Genomic DNA, 23,040 nt, shown 5'->3' on the forward strand with positions numbered 1-23,040 from the left:
TTTTGGGATGCCTTTGAAGTTGTTGTGCAAAAGCCATTTTTTTGAATCACGGTGTGTTACTTGCGACTTACACATTTTAAATGTATTTATATGCGTAAATTGACAAAGGGAAAGTCAACTATTTGAAGTAAATGAATAATATTAGATTATGCCAGAAGAAACCCATCATAAACTAATTAAGGCAGCTGAATTCACATAATAAAATCAGTCTCTATAGAATTTACATTAAGAATAGAGAAAATAATATTTAATAAGCAATTGATTGAATCACATTATTGCTAGCTCATCACCCTCCTCCTTAGTATAGATAATATCGTTTGTTAAAATAAAAAAATCATTTGACAACTAATTTAATCACATTATTATCCGCGTACGAAAGACTTTTTTTTATAATCGGCATTACACGCCTCTTACTATATTTTGAACGTGTTTAAAAATAGAGAAAATAATATTTAATAAACAACTGATTGAATCATATTATTGCTAGCACATTGTGAGAGTAAGCCCACCCCCCATTCCCTTAGTGTAGATAATATCATTTGTTAAAAAAAATCATTTGACATCTAACTTAATCAGATTATTATCCTCGTGCAAAAGGCCTTTTTTATAATTGACATTACACGTCTCTTAAGATGTTTTGAACATGTTTAAAAATAGAGAAATTGAATCACATTATTGCTAGCCTATTGTGAGGTACTAATTTAAAAAATCCAAAAAAAAAAAAAGCACAAAAAATTAATTATTAAATAAAACACTACTAAAATGACAAAAATGCCCCTACCTTATTTGATGCATTATTTTGGGATGCCTTTGAAGTTTTTTTTGTCTTGGGGGCATTTTTGTCCAAATATTTTTGTTGAAGCTTGGTGACACCAAATCACTATTCACTTTTCCATTGGCTTTATATATAGACTAGCCTTCATGCATCTGCTTACTTGCGTGTAGAAGCCATTTTTTGAATCACGACGTGTTATGTGCGACTTATACGTTTTAAATGTATCTATATGAGTAAATTCACAAAAGGAAAGTAAAATATTTGAAGTAAATGAATAATCTTAGATCATGCTTGAAGAAACCTCTCATAAACTAATTAAAGTAGCTCAATTTACTTAATAAAATCGGTCTCTATAGAATTTACATTAAGAATAGAGAAAATAATATTTAATAAGCAATTGATTGAATCACATTATTGCTACCCTATTGTGAGGTTAAGCCCATCCCGCCTCCTTAGTGTAGATAATATCGTTTGTTAAAAAAAAAAAACAATCATTTGACAACTAATTTAATCACATTATTATCTGCATGCAAAAGACCTTTTTTACAACTGGCATTACACGCCTCTTAAGGTGTTTTGAACGTGTTTAAAATAGAGAAAATAATATTTAATAAACAACTAATTGAATCACATCATTGCTAGCCCATTGTGAGGCTAAACATATGCCCTCTCTCTTAGTGTAGATAATATCGTTTGTTAAAAAAAAAAAAAAAAAACAATCATTTGACAACTAATTTAATCACATTATTATTCGTGTGCGAAAGACCTTTTTTATAACCGGCATTACACGCCTCTTAAGGTGTTTTTAACGTGTTTAAAAATAGATAAATTAAATCACATTATTGCTAGCCTATTGTGAAGTACTATTTTTTTTTTTTTTAAAAGCACAAAAAAATTAATTATTAAAGAAAGCACTATTAAAATGACAAAAATGCCCCTGCCTTATTTGATGCATTATTTTGGAATGCTTTTGAAGTTTTTATTTTGGTGGTATTTTTGTCCAAATATTTTTGTTGAAGCTTGGTGACACCAAAAGCACCATTCACCTATGTATTGGCTTTATGTATAAGATTAGAAGTAGTAGCTGCCTAGAAAATAAACAATTCAAGAAGGAAAAAAAAGAAAGAAAAATAAACCAACCATGGCCGGTGTTGGCAATTTGAGTCATCGATCATGGTTGGTTGCTGATTAAGCATGAATTTTCTTTCCTTAAGTTTTGTTTGGAAAAATTAAATTAAGTCGAAATTAAACCTTTATACAGCCAACCTTATTTAGTGAACTGTTTTTTTTTTTTTTTTTTGTTGTGGTTGATGTTGTAAAGTTGAAGCTTCATAATTTTTGTGTGCTGGGGCCACTGATCAGATTTGTTGGTGAATTATATAGAAGGTCTCTTTTATAATTTCATACATGATGCATCTAGCCACATCCATAATTACCAACTTACCAGCTAGTTATAAAAGGGTAAATTAAACTCTAGTTGCATGGTAGATTAATTCACGCACCTAAAGCGTTGTGACGGCTTCAACAGCCTATACAAATATTACAAGCAGATGGGTATCATTCATTTGTTCGAAGGGCCACCAGCAATGCATACTTTTACGTTAAGTGCGTGCTTCTTTTATTTTACTATCAAGCACAAGCTTTCCAACATTCTTAAAACTGAGTTTCACTTTTTCCTCCACCTTTTGGTGGTGACCGTGCATGAGTGAAAGGGACGGCAAAATCCTTCGATATTTATGCTTGTCAAACGCGTATAGAAGTTACAGAAACCCTTACTTTTTACTGAGTACTGCTCTAGGGATTTTGTCCATTATCTATGACACTTTTATTGACAAGTTTATCCAAATTAATTAGAATCCTTCATGCATAATTTCTTTTTGTCATGGTGCACTAATACAATACTTTTGACAGGCCATTAGTGATTTTTATTGTAATTTTGTTAAAAATCGCAGGCTATTGATTAGTAATTAGATTTTATGGTTTTATGAGCTTATATATATACCGATAGGTGATAGAGTTGCACCGATGCTAAATGTAGAACTTTGAGGTCCATACTTACCAAGTAAAAATCATCAGAGCATTGTGAAAGATTTACACTTACAAGTTAAGCCGGCTGATACGTGATTGCTCTCCAAAAGCAAACGACTTCATACAACCAAACAATATTAAGGCTTCATATCCAGAAGAATTAAGCATGCTGGAGTTATTTTGTTTATTTTTTATTTATGAACAACAGAATAGTTCGTTCAATTCGCAACATGGCATATCTTAACAAAAAAAAAAACGCATATGTCCAGAGTTATATTACATGTTGTCTTTTATCAATTGTTTTGTAACTTGGGCATTGTCATGTGGTAAAAACAATTCAACACAAGTGTTTCTTCATATATATACTCGTAAAGATGTTAATTTCACAAAATTCTATAAATGATTGTCAAAATTGTGCAACACTAATATAAGATTTAACAATACCTCATCGAAATAAAATGTAGCACCACATACTACAAAGAACAAAAGAACCAATGCATATTTGTCGATTCACCCCCTGAATTTGTATGGAACTTCCAATTTCTCCTCTAAACTTTAATTTTAGCCGATTACTGTCTTGAACTTTTATAATTAGCCAATTTTCCCCCTAATAAACCTTAATTTTGACCGATTACCCCTGAACTTTTATAATAGCCAATTTCCCCCTGGCGTTAGATTTTTAAAACTTTAATCCAATTTTCCTTCAATCTTGATCACGGAAACAACACATGACAACTGTATGAGGGCAAAAATGATGAAAATTGGATGGATGAAAAATTGAATAAAATCTAGCACCAATGGGGAATTGGCTATTATTATAGTTCAATGAGAAAATTGGCAGTTACATACAAGTTTAGGGGGCAAATCAACAAATATCTCAAGAACCAAAGTAGGTTGTCAATGTTTTCAACAAAATCAATCGTTGCCTTTTTTTTTTTTTTTTTTTTTTTTTTAAAGGGATACAACTGGTAGCAGGTCACGATTATCCACCCATTTCGGATACTGAGAAGACTCACAGAGACATTTTAGTCTCTCCCTGACCACAAGTCTGGCTTCCACACCAACAATGGATTTCGAACCCAAGACCTAATCTGTCCTTTACCACTAAACCATCAGCTCGTGATTAAATCAATCGTTGTTCAACTCCTTTTTAGTTCTAACAGGAATCTTAATTTTTTGTTTTTTTAATCTGGAATAAGTTTTCACCATATATGCATCGTTCGTATACCGATCAAGTACTGTTTCTTGAACACTTCAACATATTCTTACAATGCACTGACAAGGAGATTGAGGGAGGAAATTAAGATAAACTTATCTAATTATTATCTAATTATATCTTTCATGGATTCCATATCTATGAATCTTGCTTTACTGCTGTTGAGCAAATCCTTGCACACGCATGTGCTTACAACAATCGTATAAGCTAGGATCTTAATTAAGATTTGTGTAATCATAATACTAATTTTGGCATCATTTCTTCTTTCACCCAAATAAAAACTTAAAAAGTAATTCTCCTGAATAATGATTGGCTTAACCTTTGCTAGTGAAATTCCAACTCAACAAAAATATCAAGGCCTAAAAATAATTTTATAATAAGCAATGGTAAATAGACTCTATCACGAACTCATTTAGTTTTCGAAATGTGATTAGGCAGTAAGTGTTTCTAGAAACTAGGGTAAGCCATGCCACAACATTCCCTTCCAACAAAGAACAAGACAAAGCACAATTAGTTAAATAATTAGGGATTGAAACCCCACATCATGCCCTAACTTTTATCCTAATCTTCTTTGAAATGACAGCCGGCCTTAAATAAAATTAAAAAACAAGGCAAGGGTTAGTAGAATAATTAAGGAACCCACATGGTCAGATCTTTCTAGCTTTAAGCACGTACATTCTTAGCTGTTAAACAAGTGCAAGATGTTTCACTATCTTTGATTATCCGTACTAAACACGGATTAGTGTTGTGTAGAAATAATTAATCATAGAAAATCTGATGTGATATAGTGACCAAGAAACATATGAACATTTCATATATTTAAGGTTGGTGGCTGTGTAATCAATAGTAATAAATAAAGTAAAGGAGATTACATCTAGGAATTAAAGTTAAGCATGGATGGTTCAAAGTGGAACCGGAACTTCTTTGCAAGGATCCTAGAAATCAGTTCATTTTAGTCATTCATCAGTTATTCTACGGTTAGAAATTATTTTGAACTTTTTATTTAAAATTGAATACAAATAGTACTTACAAAAACTAATTACACGATGTATAATGAACGACTAAGATGAATTGATTGTAAGAATTCGAAAAAGATCCTCAACCGTTCACAGCCATTCCAATTTCCAAACCATATACAGGCTAAAGGGCTTTTAGTGTTTGTACTTTGTACCGAAGCTTTTGCGTACGTCGAGAGTGAAACTTTAAACCGAAGCTCGCAGGGTTACTCTATACGGTTAAAGGAGCAATTCTGTTGGGGATGAGCAGTTGCAATTGGTCAGTTGGCCTACAAGGCCGGTGACCGGAGTGCTTCTGGGTAAAATATAAGTTCCTTCGAATATTATGTAATAAAAATAAATAAACAGATGCACCATGCATGGTAGAACTGAGGTTTGATCTAGCATATGATGGCAAAATAAAATAAGGACGATGTACTTGAGAATGATTTTATGAGGAGTAATGTTAGGGACATTAAATTTTTTAAACCAAATTGAAAAATCAAATGATGTGTCATCAATAAGAAACAAACACGTTAATCGATATTTAATTAATAATTCAATCATCAACGATCACATCATTTAATTTGTAAATTTGATTTAAAAAATTTATTTTACCTAACATTACTCTTTTATCAGGTTGTAAACACTTCGATAACAAATTACTTTTGAGTGCTTATTTAACTTCTGGAAAACTCCTATTATATATTTCTTTAGGAGTAGTTTTAAGGGATTTTTTTATTTATTATTTTGTGTGTGGAGAAAGTGCATATGCAAACGTACTCAAAAGTAGATTTCGAATCTTATAAATATTTTAGTGTCCACTAAGTTTAAAAGATTTTTCTAAAGCTTCAAAGATTTTAACACTAAGTTTAAATATATCATTGCCCAGTAAGTTTCAAGGAAACTAACTAGTAACAAATCATCGTGACCCTTGCGTCTAATATATTTGTCTTAATGTGTTCATCTTGAGCATTACTAATCCACATTAATGGTAACCAAGCTTTACCAAGGTCTACTAGTATATACAAGGTTCTAAAAGACACTAGACATTAGTCAGGCGGCAGGTTGGGCCTAGCATCTAAACGGATTTAAGTAAATTTGTTATATATCATATAAATATGTGCCTAATTATACTTATAAAGCACATAATTTTATTGGGATACATAAGTTGCAAAATAAAATGACATATAGATTATAAAGTATTAGAATATAATGAAAACATGAGGAACAATGATATAATGTGTGTTAATCTAAGTATTCAACAAGTCTCTTACAATATAATGGAAAAAATAAAATGCAAAATGAAAGTTTTGTATTTTCGGTCTAAATGAGAGTCTCAACCTTGGCGGGCGTCTAGGTGGGTTTGGGCGGGTTAGGCGGGTGCCTAAGTAGGTCTAGACACCCTTTCTTAATTTTGAAATGCCTAAAGATTAATCGGGACGATGGCCAGCCGCCTAGTGCCTAGACGGGGCCTAAGCACAGAGCGGGCCCTGAGGGTAGCCGGAGTAGGTGCCCGCCTAGGTCACCCACTTTAGAAGGGGCCCCAATTTTTAGGCAGAGCTAGGCAGGTCTGTATGAGGATTTGGGGGGGGGGGGGGGAGCTATGCAGGTTTATATGTAAATGCCGGAATCTGAAAATCTTTTGTTGTAGGGTCGGCCTCGCGCGAGGAAGAAGACAACCCTATTCCCAACATTATTTTAATTGCATGATTTTACTTAAGATGATCCCACCATCTTTTTTTTTATAGCTGCACGTCTTCTCCTTTTCAAATAGTCCCCACCATCTTATTTTTACTTTTTTGCTTCTCTCTTAAGTATCACCTTTATGTTTATTTTTATGGGGTTTTATTACCCTATTTTAAGATCACACCATATAAATTTTTATTATGTACCTAAAAGGCTAAAACTCTCACATTTTTGAAAAATTTCAAATTAATTAGTTTATATAATATATGATAAATTATTCAAATCCGCATCGTTCGCCTAGGTGTGTATACGAAAATTACAATCCTCTTCACTCTAGTATTTTCCCTAGCTGTAAGATGTTGTCTCTGTAATCCAACCATTCATTCATTTATTGAATGTAATAAGTACTAGGTAGGGACTTCATTTATTGAATGTATTTTCCCTAGCTATAAGATGTTGTAACAATAGAAAATGATTGGAATTTGGCGTATTGGATAGGGACTTCTGTTTTGGTTTGAATTGATTGAAAAATTAGATTATATAAACTTAATAAGTGCATTTGCATCTAAAAACGCAAGATGGGTAATATTTGAGTAATGTTTGTATATCTTTTTTTTTTATATTAATTTTTAATTATATTTGATTAGAAATAGACTTTTCATGTATTTAGTGATTTTTGTTTACACGTGTCAATGTACAAAAGGGTCGAGAGTCAGAGACCCCATTTCGAAAGCTCGCCTAGGGCCTCCTAATTCTCAGGACCGGCCTTGCCTAAGTGATGCTAGGTAAAAATTTTTAGAACAATGAGTATATAATATGACTGACTTTAGAACACCATATATTAATGTCAACACAAAATATTTTATATCTGCATGCATGTCAAGACGAATGTGTTTACCCAACAAACTTCCTCAAAATACAAGAAACTTGAATCATGCATTCACTCTTAAATCTGAGCTCCGAGTTTCCAATTCTCTCCTCATCGCTATGAGTTCACATCGAAGAATAAATAAATAAACTTGCCCAAAGTTAATATTTATTTGTCTCATAATCCATCATCTTTCATGTGTATAGATCACTTATTTTCATAACATCGCCTTCACCCGCGAAGCAATTTTACAATTTTACAACATAAAAAACCCATGCTGCGTGTGGTCCATAAAGCACTATCATTCCAAAAATATAGTAGAAAATAATAAAAAGTACCACGTGTCCCCTAGGTGACGTTCCAAGACCATCAATACCTCGAGAATTATAATCCCCCAATACCCAATATGGCATCATCAAATTAATATTTAATTCATCCTTTAGAGTGATTACTTGGAACAATCTCCTTGAGAAGTAAGCAAATCCAACACCTGGTCGAACCACATTGGTCCTCTAGTAATTTTCAACTTAAACAATGCCACCACCCACTTAATTTTAATTTAAAATATATCAGGCTATGCTTAGTATGCTAATGGAGCTACTAATTCTTGTTGTCCAAATGCATAATCACTATGTACGTGGCCTCAATCCATGGAATTCCTATTTCTCTTTTGTCGCACTTTAGCATCCAAGAACTTAACGTTTTGAATCCTACTAGAATGTGTCACCCAATGCAATGGCATATTTTTAGCTTCCTAAAATGCCCTAACATAGTCACTTAGTACTATGATCTAGTAATATTTCTTTTCATTTGTAAGTGAGAGGTTTTAGGTTTAGTTTTCGTCAAAGGCGAATTTGAACCACATTATTGTTAGTCCATTGTGAGGTTAAACACATTTCCTCTCTCTTAATGTAAATAATATTGTTTGTTCAAAAAATAAAAAAAACCCTTGTATAAATCAAAAATTTTGATCTTCTTGATTGAAGCATATTAGCCACTTGATTGGTCTAATATTTGGGGTTGATCCATGATGTTAAATCATAAATCAATAATGACGACACTTAGACCATAAAGATGGATTTTCTACAATGCGAACGCATTTCTAACCATTAAATTGATAGGTTTATTTTTCTCAATGTTTTCTGAAAGGGAAGTGTTGTTGGCACTTCAAAAATCTCATTCTACATTCTTCATAAGTGTATTTTTCTTTTTTAATATAGAAAGTTTGGAATGTAAAATGAGATTTTTGGAGTGCTAATAACAATTCTCTTATGAAATTGGTGTATTTTTTCTCACCACTATAAACTATGGTGTGTATTCATAATACACATCATCATCTGACACGTGTCTTTTCACTTAACCATAATTTTTTTTTCAAAATTAAAAAAGAAACATTTAATATAAAAGTTAAACAAAGTTAGTTAAAATGACATGTGTTAGATGATGAAATGTATGATGAACATATATTATAGTTATAGTAGTGAGCGAAAATGCTAGATTAATCAAAATTCACTTGATTGTTGTTTCATTAGGTGAATGAGAACACGCACCAAAGGTGCACACCATAAGGTTCCAAAAAAATAAAAAAATAAAAAATAAAAAAGGGTGCACACCATAAGGAGATCAAACTTAAGTCATGAAACCATCATAGACCAATTACATATGGAAAAAGCATGGCAGAGCGATTTTCGATTGACACTCCAAAATTGTAATCCAATTCCTGCTCTCTAAACAAATGTTCACTTGTATTTTATAAAGTTGAAGTGGATAACGATCATATAGCATGTAGGCGCCAACAGATATTTTTTAGGATTATATTATTGATATTTTAAAAACCTTATTGTACAGTCTTCATAAGTGTATTTTTTTTTACATATAAAAATTTGAGAGTGCACAATGAATTTTTTTAAATGCTCAATAACAATTTTTTTTATTTATAATTAACTAATTCTCGAATCTCTAAAAGATAAGAAAGATAAATAAATTAAACTGATATTTGTGAGAGATCAGATCATACTTCAAATAGTGGAAAGCAAAGGGAAGATTTTGAAAACGACAGCAAATTGACTGATGGGATTTTACTAAGTGAGGGCTTATGCTGCAGATGTATAAATATGCAAACAACCACTCCCAAAAATACCACACCATTTGGAAGACAACATCTTTGGGTAAGCATACCTATTACCTAAAGCAAAACACAAAAGTTGTGCTAAGCTTTCGCACATGTATTTGGGAATGATGGCAGGTCACCATATGGGTTGGGGTTTAATAGAAGAGGAGGGTTGGAGAAAGGGGCCTTGGACTGCTGAGGAAGATAGGTTGCTTATTGAGTATGTGAGGGTTCATGGTGAAGGCAGATGGAACTCTGTCGCTAGGCTTGCAGGTATGCAACTCCATTCTAGCTAGTACTCTTTGTATATACTAGACCTTCGAAAAATATTATAGCTCAACTAAACTTGCTAACCGATTACAGTTAGGTCTTGAGTGCTCCTATGTGCATACATATGTGTGTGTATCCATTAAATAAAAGGAAAACTAATGAAAAAGGCTTGAAAACTTTGAGTTTTAACGATAAGGACAAAATAAAGTGAATAGTACTATGATTGATTTTTTAGTATAAAAATATGGTTTTTCGTTAAAATGAACAGTACCAGAAACTTTTCGTTAAACTTCCCTTGAATAAATGGGATTAACATTTTTGTTGTTGTTGTTGTATAATTATATAGGACTGAAGAGAAATGGAAAGAGCTGCAGATTGAGGTGGGTGAATTATTTGAGGCCAGACCTTAAGAGGGGGCAAATTACTCCACATGAAGAGAGAATCATTGTAGACCTTCATGCAAGATGGGGAAATAGGTAAATATTTGTTTTACTTATTATTTATATTTTTAGCTACCTTTTTCTATTGTTATATGAAGGCTTAATTTGGTCATTTGAAACAAACTCAGATGGTCAACAATTGCAAGGAGTTTGCCTGGAAGGACTGACAACGAAATCAAGAACTACTGGAGGACCCATTTCAAGAAAAAGGCAGTGAAAGCGCCTTCTGATGCCTCCGAGAAAGCGAAAAATCGCCTTTTAAGGAGGCAACAGTTTCACCAGCAGCAGCAACAGCAGCAGCAGCAACAGTTGCGACAGATTAATCAAGCAGATGTCAAGAAAATCATGGCCTTACTGGATGAAAATGACAACAATAAAATACCATCCTGCTGGTCTCAAGTGAAGCCGGATTCGGAGACCTCTACTACTACCACTGTATACCCCAATACAGCTGATCAGGAGCAAGGATTCTTCTGCTCCATGTTGCATGGCAATGTCTATATGCCTGAACCCGCCTCCACTAATGAGGACAATTATCTGTGGGATGGTTTGTGGAACTTGGATGATATCCATGGTAATTTCAACACAGCTTCAGCTTGTTCAACAGGCAAACCTAGTCTGCTCACCAACTTGGTCGTTCCCTTTTATTGAATTTCAGAGCAGATTTTGATTATTCTAGTGTAACAAACAAGTGGTGAATTTGGGTTGTGAAATAATGCGATCCAAGGGTACCTACTTATTTACCATGCTTTTTATTTTTCTTTTCAAATAACAGCCTACAATTTTAATTTGGTGGAGATTTGTAATTATTTTAATGTTGCTTTACTTGTATTGGTACTTGCTGGACAAGCTTTTGGAAATCAAAAAGGCATTAGCTTCAAGTATGGAGTTGCATAATTTTTATAGAGGCTTCCCTTTCTCTTCTTCTTCTTCTCCTCTTATGTTTCATCACATAAATGCTTCGTCTTGTTTTGAACTTATATTCACAATAACAGTTCGACTACTTCCATCACATTTCCGACATCCTTTCCTAAGTTCAAACTCCCCTTAGGATGAAAACTAATATTTGTACTTTTTAAATATCTATGTTAGCTATCTAATAGGATTCAAATTTAAGATCTATTTCAACGAAATAAACAGAAATATTTTTAGAATAAAGAGGAATATCGTTAGACTAACAGTCGGTTAGTATGACTTGTAAGTACATTGAGAAACATGAAAGTGCACACATGATTGCTTGAAATGCTTCTTTACATTAGTATTTTCTTTTGTGAAACTCTACAGTAGTACTTAACTTGCTCATGTCAAGCTTAGCTTTTAGTGACATCTTTGTCCTCACGTCCTTTATGCTGGTTTAACTTGCTCATGTCAAGCATAGCTTTTAGTGACATCTTTGTGCTCACATCCCTTATGCTGGTTTAAATAAAGTATTTAAGAGAAATGCAATCCGATTGTATCATAAAAAAATAGATACAACAAATCTACTGTAGAAATGCAATCCTATTCACTGAAAAGGATTTTCTTTTGTTCAATCACTTTTTACTTCACTATTGTAGCACTCATTTCCAGGTTTGTTAAACGAGTACTAGCATAGAACATACACTTTTTAATAAAAAATAAAAATATAAGAGTAATGTTATTCATATCATATTTTTGTACCATATTTTCATATCATCATAGGTGATATTTGATGTGGACAATCACATCATTTGAATTAATCAGATTTTTAAATTTAGTTCATTATTTAATAAACTAATAATAAAGAAAAATTAGTTAATTAAATGATGATTGTGGTATACGAAGAGTCTTTCTCATTCCTTTCCTTGGGTTTTGCAAATTTTTCAAATGATGTGGTTATCCACATCAAATGCCACCTAAGGTGGTATAGAAATGTGGTATAAAACATGGTATGAATAATATTACTCAAAAAATAAAGGGAAATTGGAAATAGTAAAGGAAAAAAGTTGACAATGACTCTTCTCTTGATAGAATAGATATAGTTGAATTAAAAACACATGGACCATAGTTGTGAGTACAAATAAAAAACACACATGCCCACATAATAGACGAATACAGTGTTATTGATAAAATTGCAAAATATTCTAAACGATATTTGATTTTGAGTATTTTTTTTTATAAGAATGATCTATAAATGATGACCTATAGATGAATAATTGAATCAAGAAATTACTTTGTAGAGCGGATCCAGCAAACAAGTGATTAATATTGTGTTAAGTTACTAATTTGATTACGCTTGAGTGCATATATATTGTGTTGGGGCTCATTTGAAAGTTATTTTAAAATGATTGAAAGCGTTTTTGGTGAAAATGTTTATGAAACTAATCCTAAGTAAAAATCCCAAAAGATCTTGAAAAAACACTTTTAGTACTTCTTGCAAAAAGTACATACCTGAGGCTTCCTCCAAAAAGGACTTTAATTGCTTTTTTTTTTGTTTGAACAAATAATATCATTAACACTAAAGGAGAGGGGGTATGCTTAGCCTCAAAATGGGCTAGCAATAATGTGGTTCAAATTCACCTTTGGAGAGAATTGAACCTAAAGCATCCGACTTATAAGTGAAAAGAAATATTACTAAACCGTATTAATTTCATCAAACGTATTTTCAATTATTTTAAAAATACTTTTAAACGAGCTCATTTATTTGTACTCTAGAATTGTTGGGCTGATAAAGGTACCCAGACGTGGGTTGAGATAGACCTGCCCAATTTTGTATTTGGCGGTGACGCTGAACTTGGACTGGGATTGTTTTCCAATCCACCGCAATTGTCACTGAAACCAAAAAGAGCCCAAACAAAAGCACCACCGATAGATACAAGGGCCGAGTTTTTCCACCTTCGGCTTCACTTGCATCTCCGACCATTTTACGCCATAGACGAGCGTCTCCCGGCTCCGTCTCTGATTTTCGTTGCCCTCTGGATCTCACACCCTCTTTCTCACAGATCTCGCAGGTTTCCCCGGATCACTCTCGCATCTCAGCAACAGGCAAGTAAGTTTCTTTTTTTTTTTTCTTTCTTTTTATGGGTTATTTATTTATTTATTTGTTTTAAATCATTAATATGATTGTGAAAATTGATCTTTGTAGCTGATTAAATTAGTATCTGAAGATTAAAGCTTAATTTTACCAAATAGAAATCTAATTCTTTACTGGGTTGGGACCTGGGTGTTTTTCTGATGCTTAACTGTTAGGGACGACAATGGTGATTGCACTGCGTTCTGCACAAGTTCTTTTAGAACAAAGAGAACCCACTTGTCCGACAATCGATTCAAGTTGTACACTTTCTTTAACTTTCTTTGAAGTGTGGAAAACAAGGTTCATTTATTGTTTGTTCTGCAGTTCTGCAATGTTTTATCTAGATGGTGTCGGTGTGTATAATGCTTAACTGGGTTTGGTGTCTATCGGATGCTTAACTGGGTTTGGTGTCTATCGGATGCTTAACTGGCTGTGACGACGATGTAATTACATTATGTACAAGTTCTTCTAGAACAAAGAGAATCCATGCCATGATTTGAGGACTACTCCCTTGTTGGCAAATTGGTTTGGTTTGTAAATTTTCCTTGGTGTGTAGAAACCAATGTGCATTTGATGTTGCATTTGGTTCTCTAGTTCTGTGTAATGTTTTGTTTAGATGGTGCTTTTCGATCCTATGTTCAGGGAAAGCATATATTAAAGAATGAAATTTAGGTGACGGAACTAAATCTATCTTATCCCGGGATATAGTTTCCTGGTTTATATGTTTTTTTATCCCTTTATACTAAAAAATTCTTGCTTTAATATGTTGTCTTGATCTATTATTCAAGACCTTATTGCAACTCTCTGGTCACATGTTTCTCATGCATTTTAATGCTCTCAGCCACGTTTACGTCACAGAATTTTAAACTGCTACGTTTTTGGAAGCTCGATGATGTAGCTGCCTTTCACCAACTTGTGCCAATATGCTATAAAACTTTAAACCAGGAAATGGAGACTAAGGGCTGAAATGCATTTTACTAACATGTATACGGAATCTAGTGTTTGTTGCATTGAAGATATTGGTTATCACATTTACTTGGTTGAATTTGCATTAAGATTTTCGTTTCTTGATTATATTGGTTTTAGATATGGAGATTGATAAGAGTTTTATTTTTAAGTATCATTTAGTTGTCAATATGATATGTATACCAGATCAGAGGTTAAACAACAAAACTACATCTGCATCCAATATTGGACATATGCGTAATAGAATTTCAGTTTGTGTTTCTATAGGTTTTGAGCGAACAACTCTGTATTCACATTTGTTTGTTAACTCATGAATTTTGACCATGTTATATATTTTGTATGTTTTTTTGTTTCTGGAATTTGACGTGATTCTAGGGAAAATTATACTGAGAAGAAATTGACATTTCGATTGTTATAATGGATAGCACTTTATAAACTTGGTCGATATGAAAAGATTCGTGATGAACATCACTGTTAATATTTTGATAGTTAAATATTTCAATCCAACAAAAAGAAAGACGGGAAATATTTCATGTAGAATATATGTTTTTTAATTTACTGTTTTATGCCATGATGATATAAGAATTGTATATTTTATACAATTTCTATTTTTAATGTGAAAACATTTATTAGATAGTTCAATTTTATTGTAAATCAAACTCAAACTAGTGTTATTTAACTAATCAATCTTCTTAACCCCTTATTAGACCAAACCAATCTTAGTATTATTACTCAGTTAAGATGTGAACTTTATGTGCAGGTGACAACAAAGATGGGAGATAAGATATGAACACCTTAGTTAATTGAATCTATTCATCCTCAAAGCTATTTGAACATCTTCACCGTAAACACAATGACCTTCTCTACTTTCAAATCCCAAACCTAGCCCTACCGAAATGGTGGGACCAAGGAGACACTTCCTCCCACTCCTCCTCTTTTCTCTCTCCGTCCTCTTCTTCTTCTCCTACTACCACTCCTCTCTTCCCCACTCCCCCCAAAGCCCTAACCCTAAATTCACTCTCCTTCCCCAAAATTCTCACTCTAACCCCAATTTCACCTTCATCATCAAGGTCCTTGCTTTCAATCGGCTTGACTCGGTAGCTCGCTGCCTACGTTCCCTTGCTGCCGCTAACTACCTCACTGACGAGGTCCATCTCCATGTCTACGTAGACCATTTTGCCCTCGGGGATCCCCCTTCAAACATTGATCAAAAGTTGCAGGAGTCGCATCACATTTTGGAGTTTGTAGATGGGTTTGAGTGGAAATTTGGGAACAAACTCGTCCATTACCGGACTGCAAATGTTGGCCTTCAGGCCCAATGGTTGGAGGCCTGGTGGCCTAGTACTGACAATGAGTTCGCTTTTGTTGTGGAAGATGACTTGGAGGTCTCACCGCTGTATTACAAGTTCCTGAGAAGTCTGATTGTGAATTACTATTACAATGCCTCCAACTATCGTCCCTATATCTACGGGGCATCACTGCAGCGACCAAGGTTTGTCCCAGGTACCATCCTATTTTGGTTTCTTTGTTTGTTATTTTTCTTTAGAATATCAGCCTTGGAATGCCTTTTTTCTAATTTAGTTACCCAAAAAGGTAAATGTAAAGGGGCTTATGGTTAGTACCAGTACTGAATTTCTTGTACTTTGAGCATTGTCCGATACCTGATTCTGATCTGAATGATGTAGGTTTGCAAGAATGTTATAAGATACTAGTTTGCATGATTGTATTATGTAAAGGCAAATCAAATTTCAGTGCTGTATATTTGGATTTCAGTTTTGAATATTTGGATTTGAACATAAGGTTGCAATTAAATCATCTTTTAGCTTCGCATATTTCTTTTACTTTTTTATTCATGAAAACGAAAGGAAAAGAAAGGGAGAACCTACCTTTGTAATTTCCATTTATTTGATTTGTTGTTGGCACACAGTAGCAAACTACAATTGGTTAACTTCTATTTGATTTGTTGTTGCCTTGTAGGTAAACACGGGAACAAACTACAATTGGATGATAGAACACGACTCTTCTTGTACCAACTAGTTGGCACTTGGGGTCAGCTTCTCTTTCCTAAACCTTGGAAGGAGTTTAGGATGTGGTATGACGATCACAAGGCAAAAGGCATTAAGCCATTTCTTGATGGCATGGTACTTATTACCTTTTAAAATTTGGTTTCTAGAACCTTTTTTTTTTTTTTAGTTTTTTTTACTATCCCCACTTAGTGGGAAAAGGCTTTGTTGTTGTTAGGTTTTTACAATCTCACTCATTCCTCAGTTGAGATGTTAAATTCATGTGCAGGTGACAACAGGGTGGTATAAAAAGATGGGAGAGAAGATATGGACACCTTGGTTCATTAAATTCATTCATACTCGTGGCTATTTTAATATCTACACCAATTTTTTGCACGAGAGAGCGCTCAGTGTCTCTCACAGGGATGCTGGTGTTAATTATGGGAAAACAGCCGGGCCTGATTCCCATATACTGGATAAAAGTTATCTTGATTCAGATTTTTGGGATATGCAACCATTGAGTGATCTTAAGTGGTATGATTTTTGTTTCAGAGAAAAATTTCCTGACAGAGTTGTTGGGAGCCTTGATGAACTCGGGTCCGTTCTTAATTCTGTGCAGAAACATGACACCGTTATTATTGTGAGCCTATTTGGGGTATCAGAGCTGGCAGTAAGGAACTTGCTCTGCCACTTTGAGAGTCTAAATATATGGAACTATGTACTTATTGGCCCTGAATCTGACTTCGTGTTTGATCTGGCAAGAAGAGGACATCCGGTGATTGGTACAAACCAGTTCCTGACGAGTGTCGGAGCTTACAAATTGATGTCTCTCCAAGATTCATATGTGGAAATGATCAAGGTCTATGTATTAAAAAAGTGTTTAGAATCTGGGTACAATGCCTGGGTGGTGGATGGGAACATGCTTCCTCTCAGCAGTGACCTTTTTGTTGAGTCTGATCCCTCATACGATTTCTACGTTGGGAAGAGCTCAGAACTTTTCTTTGCCAGAAAATCTTTCGCTCAGAATATTGGTGGTGATGATTTTATATCCAAATTTGCAACGATGGCAAACTCTTTGCTAGTAAGACAGAGCATAAGTTTTGGTTATATAATGGCAAAGCTTTTGGAAGAGAAGGGTGTGAAGGTCAAGAGTCTCGACGAGACAAGCTTCGGTCTCATGATCGTTAACAGTAATGTTAATGAATCTTTGGGGGATGGAAAACAGATGGTCTTTTGGTCTAGTGATATGGCTTCAGATTTAGTTCAGAAACGGCTTCAAGAATTCGGTGTTTGGACTGTAAATGATGACTTGTCTTGCAAGGCTGTTGTTTGTCAGCAGTCATAGCTTCTGATACCAGTTGTACACATTTGATCTCTTGATTTCAATTTTGATTGTAACCTATATGTAGCCATTTGCTTTTTGAATTTTGACTTCTGATTTTTTCCCAGGCATGATTTTCATTTGCCAAGTTATCGGGAAGATTGTGGTTTGACATGCATGCGTGAGCTTGGTAGCACATAAAGTACGGGAAAAATTCAGGTGTCCCGGTGTGTAAACCTCTTTGTTCATTTAGCATTCATCACTCGTAATTGCGTGATGAGTGTTACGAATAATGGTGCATGTAAGTTTTTCTCCTTGAACTACATTACAGGTTTTGTCTTCCGTCCGGCGCACACATGACACATAGGCTGTTTAGTGAGAGTGAAAGCAATGACTCGTATACCTATATTTTAAGTGATCAACAGGAATTTTGCAAGATCCTATACAGCTCGTTTGACAAGTGCTTTTAAATGACCAAATGCGCTTTTAGATAACATGTTTTTGGAATGAAATCTTAGTAAAAATGCAAGTTAAAGAATTTGAAATGTTTTCAACAAGAAGTTCATAATTGATGTTTTTAGCAGAAAGCACTTCAAGTGTTTTTGAAACCCAAGAACATTCTCAAAAAAAGCTTTTAGTCATTTAAAACATTTGTCAAACAAACCCTTAATGGTGTTCTTAATTGTGTACACCACTCAAGATAAAACAATACTTTAGTGGTTTGGCAAAGACTAAGAGGAAAACAAATCTTCAAGATTCGTGTGCACTTTATGGGAATTCACATTTTGAATTTTTTTTGTTTGATTCGGAGGATGACTAAGACTAAGAGAGTGAGACGATAAGACTCAAATTGTCACTATGAAAATCATTATCTCTCACATAACATGCAAATTGCTGAATGCAGATTTGATTACCACATTAATTACGTGGTGTACATCACCACCATGATAAGAAATTATATCATGTGTTATAAGTCGAAGTGTGAGTAACCCATAAAATTAATTTACCACAAGTGATCAATATAGTTGCGTTGAGTATCGAAAAGAAAGAAAATCTTATGGGATGGTGTTCTTGTTGCGTGACAATGTTGAATGACAATATCATAAAAGAGGATGATGTGCATTTTGATTCTCATTAAATATGGACATGTGCTATCTTTTAACTAAACTGTAACTAATGTCATGTGTAGCATGAACAATCTCAAATAAGAAAGAAAAAGTTGAAAAACTATGATATAGTTGTCACTGTATAAGGACAAGCATACAAGTCCACTTGCATGGATTCTCCAAGCAAGATTCATAAAAAACCGATACCCAAATTTGTCTCGAATCAATATTCGAAACTGACATCGTCAATACATGTTATACAAACAAGGCATTGAACGAATAAATAAGTGAATGGAGATCGGATTCCTCAGGTGAATCTAATAACTTTGATTCCTCTTTCGATCAGTTGGGCTAACCTTGATTCCCCTCCTTCCTTTTCCCTGGTTCGTTAAACAGAGTAGGAGATCTAGCTTTAGCTTCGTATCTTTGAATCTTGCTTTATTGATGTTGAGTAAATCTTGCACACCTATTTGATACAACCGTATAACTTCATATCCTAACTAAGATTTGTGTAATCATACTAATTATGGTTTCATTTCCTCTTTCACCCCAACAAAATAAAAACTCAAAGTAATTAAGTTCATTTACACTTATTAGCTTTCTTCCTAGTGAAATTCCAACTAACAAACAACAATTTCAAGGACCCACATGAGTTTATAAACAATTTTTTTTTTTAAACGCTTGCGATATCGACCCTATCTAAAAATAAATAAATAAAGCAGAATTAAATACAAATCGCGATGAATTCACTGAGTTTTCAAAAGACAACAATATGATTACATTGTTTCTAGAAACTCTCTTAGGTAAACAATTAAGGCTTCTGTAATCCCACGTCGTGCCCTAAATTATGTCCTAATCTTCTTTGGAGTGACACACTAACAAAGAAAAGGGTAGTGGTTTAGTAGAATAATTAAGGAACCCATATCACATTTTTCTAGCTTAAGGTGTTTAACTTTTCTAGAAATGTTAATTAATCCAAGAATCTGAGATTTTAATTCAGTGACAAACAAACGTATGAGAATCCCATCCAACTAAGGTTGGTGGGTGTGATGATGAATAAAAATCAGAATAAGGAGATTCTGCTAATTATTTGATCTAAGTGATAAAGTTAGGATTTTTTATTATTTTGTGGAAGTGTTAAGATTAACAGGCGTTCCCTCACTAGAAATGCATTCAAATGGACATATCTACGCACGGATAGTGTACCATTGGAATGCATGAGATTTATATATGTCATCGGTAGTGCAACTGAAGCAATATATATTAATTCTAATAGATATGTTAAGAGAATTTCTCTTCTCTTGGTACATATTAATTTGTCAACACTGGTGTTTCAAGCTCAATCAAATATTTTTTTCATGTGATATGTGGCTTCTAATGAGTTGTATTGTCCAATGTAAGTTTAACTTCTCATGTTTAGTTGATTCATTACTTCTTAATACAACGATATTAGGTGTTGAATTACCATTTCATACATATGAATTGAACTTAAGATCTCTCACTTATAACCAAAGAGAAACATTATCGAGTAGCAATGCTAGCGGCTTGTTTCGTTACTTGTTAGAGTAATATATGTAATTGTACAGATCGTCCATTGATTTTAGGTTTTCTTGTCCAACCAGAAAATACCATTTGCCCGACCACATTTTGCTAGACAAATCTCCTTTCGTTTGGCGAAGGGACTTTACTCGACAAAAACATAAAGTGCTTGGGCAAATTTAGTCAACATCTAGGGTTTTATATGTCAGAGGTTTTGCTTGACGAAATATTTTTGCAAGGCAATAGCACATTCGTTGGGCCATGTTTTGGTGCCAAGGGAAAAAATGGCGCTTATTGTGTAAAGGTTTGCTCGACAAACCTTCCAGATTTCATCGCGCAAAGGTGTAATTTAGTGTTTAGGGTTTTTATTTCATTGAGTAAAAGTGAGAGACATGATTGGCATATTTAATTCCTTCGATGATTTTCGCAGTCCGCAAAATTAATTTCCCTGGTTCATTAAACAGAGTAGGAGATCTAGCTTTAGCTCTGTATCCTTGAATCTTGCTTTATTGATGTTGAGTAAATTTTGCACACCTATTAGATACAACCGTATAACTTCATATCCTAACTAAGATTTGTGTAATCATACTAATTATGGTGTCATTTCCTCTTTCACCCCAATAAAATAAAAACACAAAGTAATTAAGTTCACTTACACTTATTAGCTTTCTTCCTAGTGAAATTTCAACTAACAAACAACAATTTCAAGGACCCACATGAGTTTATAAACAATTTTTTTTTTTAAACACTTGAGGTATTGACTCTATCTATAAATAAATAAATAAATAAAGCAAAATTAAATACAAATCGCGATGAATTCACTGAGTTTTCAAAAGACAACAATATGATTACATTGTTTCTAGAAACTCTCTTAGGTAAACAATTAAGGCTTCTGTAATCCCACGTCGTGCCCTAAATTATGTCCTAATCTTCTTTGGAGTGACACACTAACAAAGAAAAGGGTAGTGGTTTAGTAGAATAATTAAGGAACCCATATCACATTTTTCTAGCTTAAGGTGTTTAACTTTTCTAGAAATGTTAATTAATCCAAGAATCTGAGATTTTGATTCAGTGACAAACAAACGTATGAGAATCTCATCCAACTAAGGTTGGTGGGAATGATGATAAATAAAAATCAGAATAAGGAGATTCTACTAATTATTTGATCCAAGTGATAAAGTTAGGCTTTTTTATTATTTTTTGAAGTGCTAAGATTAACAGGCGTTCTCTCACTAGGAATGCATTCAAATGGACATATCTACGCACGGATAGTGTACCATTGGAATGCATGATATTTATATATGTCATCGGTAGTGCAACTGAAATAATATATATTAATTCTAATAGATATTTTAAGAGAATTTCTCTCCTCTTGTTACGTATTAATTTGTCAACATTGGTGTTTCAAACTCAATCAAATATTTTTTCATGTGATATGTGGCTTCTAATGAGTTGTGTTGTACGATGTAAGTTTAACTTCTTATGTTTAGTTGATTCATTACTTCTTAATACAACAATATTCGATGTCGAATTACCATTTCATACATATGAATTTAACTTAAGATCTCTCACTTATAATCAAAGAGAAACATTATCGAGTAGCACTGCTAGTGGCTTGTTTCATTACTTGTTAGAGTAATATATGTAATTGTACAGACCGTCCATCGATTTTAGTTTTTCAGTTCCAGATCTTATATTTGCTCTAACATTATCAAATGAAAATTAAAGTCAATGCATAAAACAAAATCATTCAAAAAGTAAAGTAAAAAGCACCAGGTTCCCCCATTTTGATGAACAAACCATCAGTACCATAGAATTCTAATGGCATCACCAGATTATATTTAATTCAGAATTTTCAGTGACTAATTGGAACAAATCTCCTCAAGAAGTAAGCAAATCCAACACCTGGTGAAAACCCATTAGCTCTTTAAGTAATTTTCAAGTTCACAACATTCCACCACCCACTTATTCCTACTGTAAAATTTGTTATACTATGCTTAGCTTCTAGTTCTTCTTGTCCTAACATGCATGCAGAAGTTCTATATATACGTGGCTTAAACCCATGGGATTCTTTATGTATCTTTTGTCTCACTTCACATTAAACCAAAAGATTTAGATCGACCCAAAACACTATCATAGTTTTGGTTTCCAAAAATGCCTATCTTGAGCCAAGTATAGTTTAAGGGAAATGATTTCCGACATCATATTTTTCATACGTATACATCTATTTATTTATGTTTGTTGATTCTCCTTTGATTTATTATTATTCATTAAAGATCATAAATGAGCAATAGTACCAAGGGAGAAAAACAATGTTTTCAAATCGCTTTCCTACCCTAACCACATAACATTTGTAGTTGATAATGCTAAATACAGTCGTGCTTGTCAGCCGTTAGTGCATCAACAATAATACTACCAGTTAGTGCATCAACAATAATACTACCAGAAAATACCATTTGCCCGACCACATTTTGCTAGACAAATCTCCTTTTGTTTGGCGAAGGGACTTTACTCGACAAAAACAAAAAGTGCTTGGGCAAATCTAGTCAACATCTAGGGTTTTATATGTCAGAGGCTTTGCTTGACGAAATATTTTTGCAGGGCAATAGCCCATTCGTTGGGCCATGTTTTGGCGCCAAGGGAAAAAATGGCGCTTATTGTGTAAAGGTTTGCTCGACAAACC

The 23,040-nt window shown here is 33.7% G+C and overlaps 2 protein-coding genes across 3 annotated transcripts; both read left to right on the forward strand.

Moving 5' to 3' along the window:
* Positions 1 to 9,794: 9,794 nt before the first annotated feature.
* LOC103933651 (MYB-like transcription factor EOBI) lies at positions 9,795 to 11,042 on the forward strand. Its single transcript, XM_009343344.2, has 3 exons — positions 9,795 to 9,954; positions 10,298 to 10,427; positions 10,520 to 11,042. The coding sequence occupies exons 1-3, from the start codon at positions 9,795 to 9,797 to the stop codon at positions 11,040 to 11,042; spliced, it is 813 nt and encodes a 270-aa protein (XP_009341619.2).
* Positions 11,043 to 13,177: 2,135 nt separating this feature from the next.
* Positions 13,178 to 18,054, forward strand: LOC103933650. 2 transcript variants are annotated; one of them, XM_048567837.1, is made up of 5 exons: positions 13,178 to 13,398; positions 15,149 to 15,891; positions 16,366 to 16,529; positions 16,681 to 17,751; positions 17,841 to 18,054. In XM_048567837.1, exons 2-4 carry the CDS (start codon positions 15,285 to 15,287, stop codon positions 17,734 to 17,736), a joined length of 1,827 nt encoding a protein of 608 aa, XP_048423794.1. In that variant the 5' UTR covers positions 13,178 to 13,398; positions 15,149 to 15,284; the 3' UTR covers positions 17,737 to 17,751; positions 17,841 to 18,054. The 2 variants fall into 2 exon arrangements, with proteins under 2 accessions (XP_048423794.1, XP_048423793.1); XM_048567836.1 differs by having other exon boundaries at positions 13,179 to 13,398; positions 16,681 to 17,843.
* Positions 18,055 to 23,040: the final 4,986 nt, after the last annotated feature.

Source organism: the organism of the source record quoted next, unplaced genomic scaffold (assembly GCF_019419815.1).
Source record: "Pyrus x bretschneideri cultivar Hongxiangsu unplaced genomic scaffold, Pyrus_bretschneideri_v1 Contig46, whole genome shotgun sequence".
Taxonomy (NCBI): domain Eukaryota; kingdom Viridiplantae; phylum Streptophyta; class Magnoliopsida; order Rosales; family Rosaceae; genus Pyrus; species Pyrus x bretschneideri.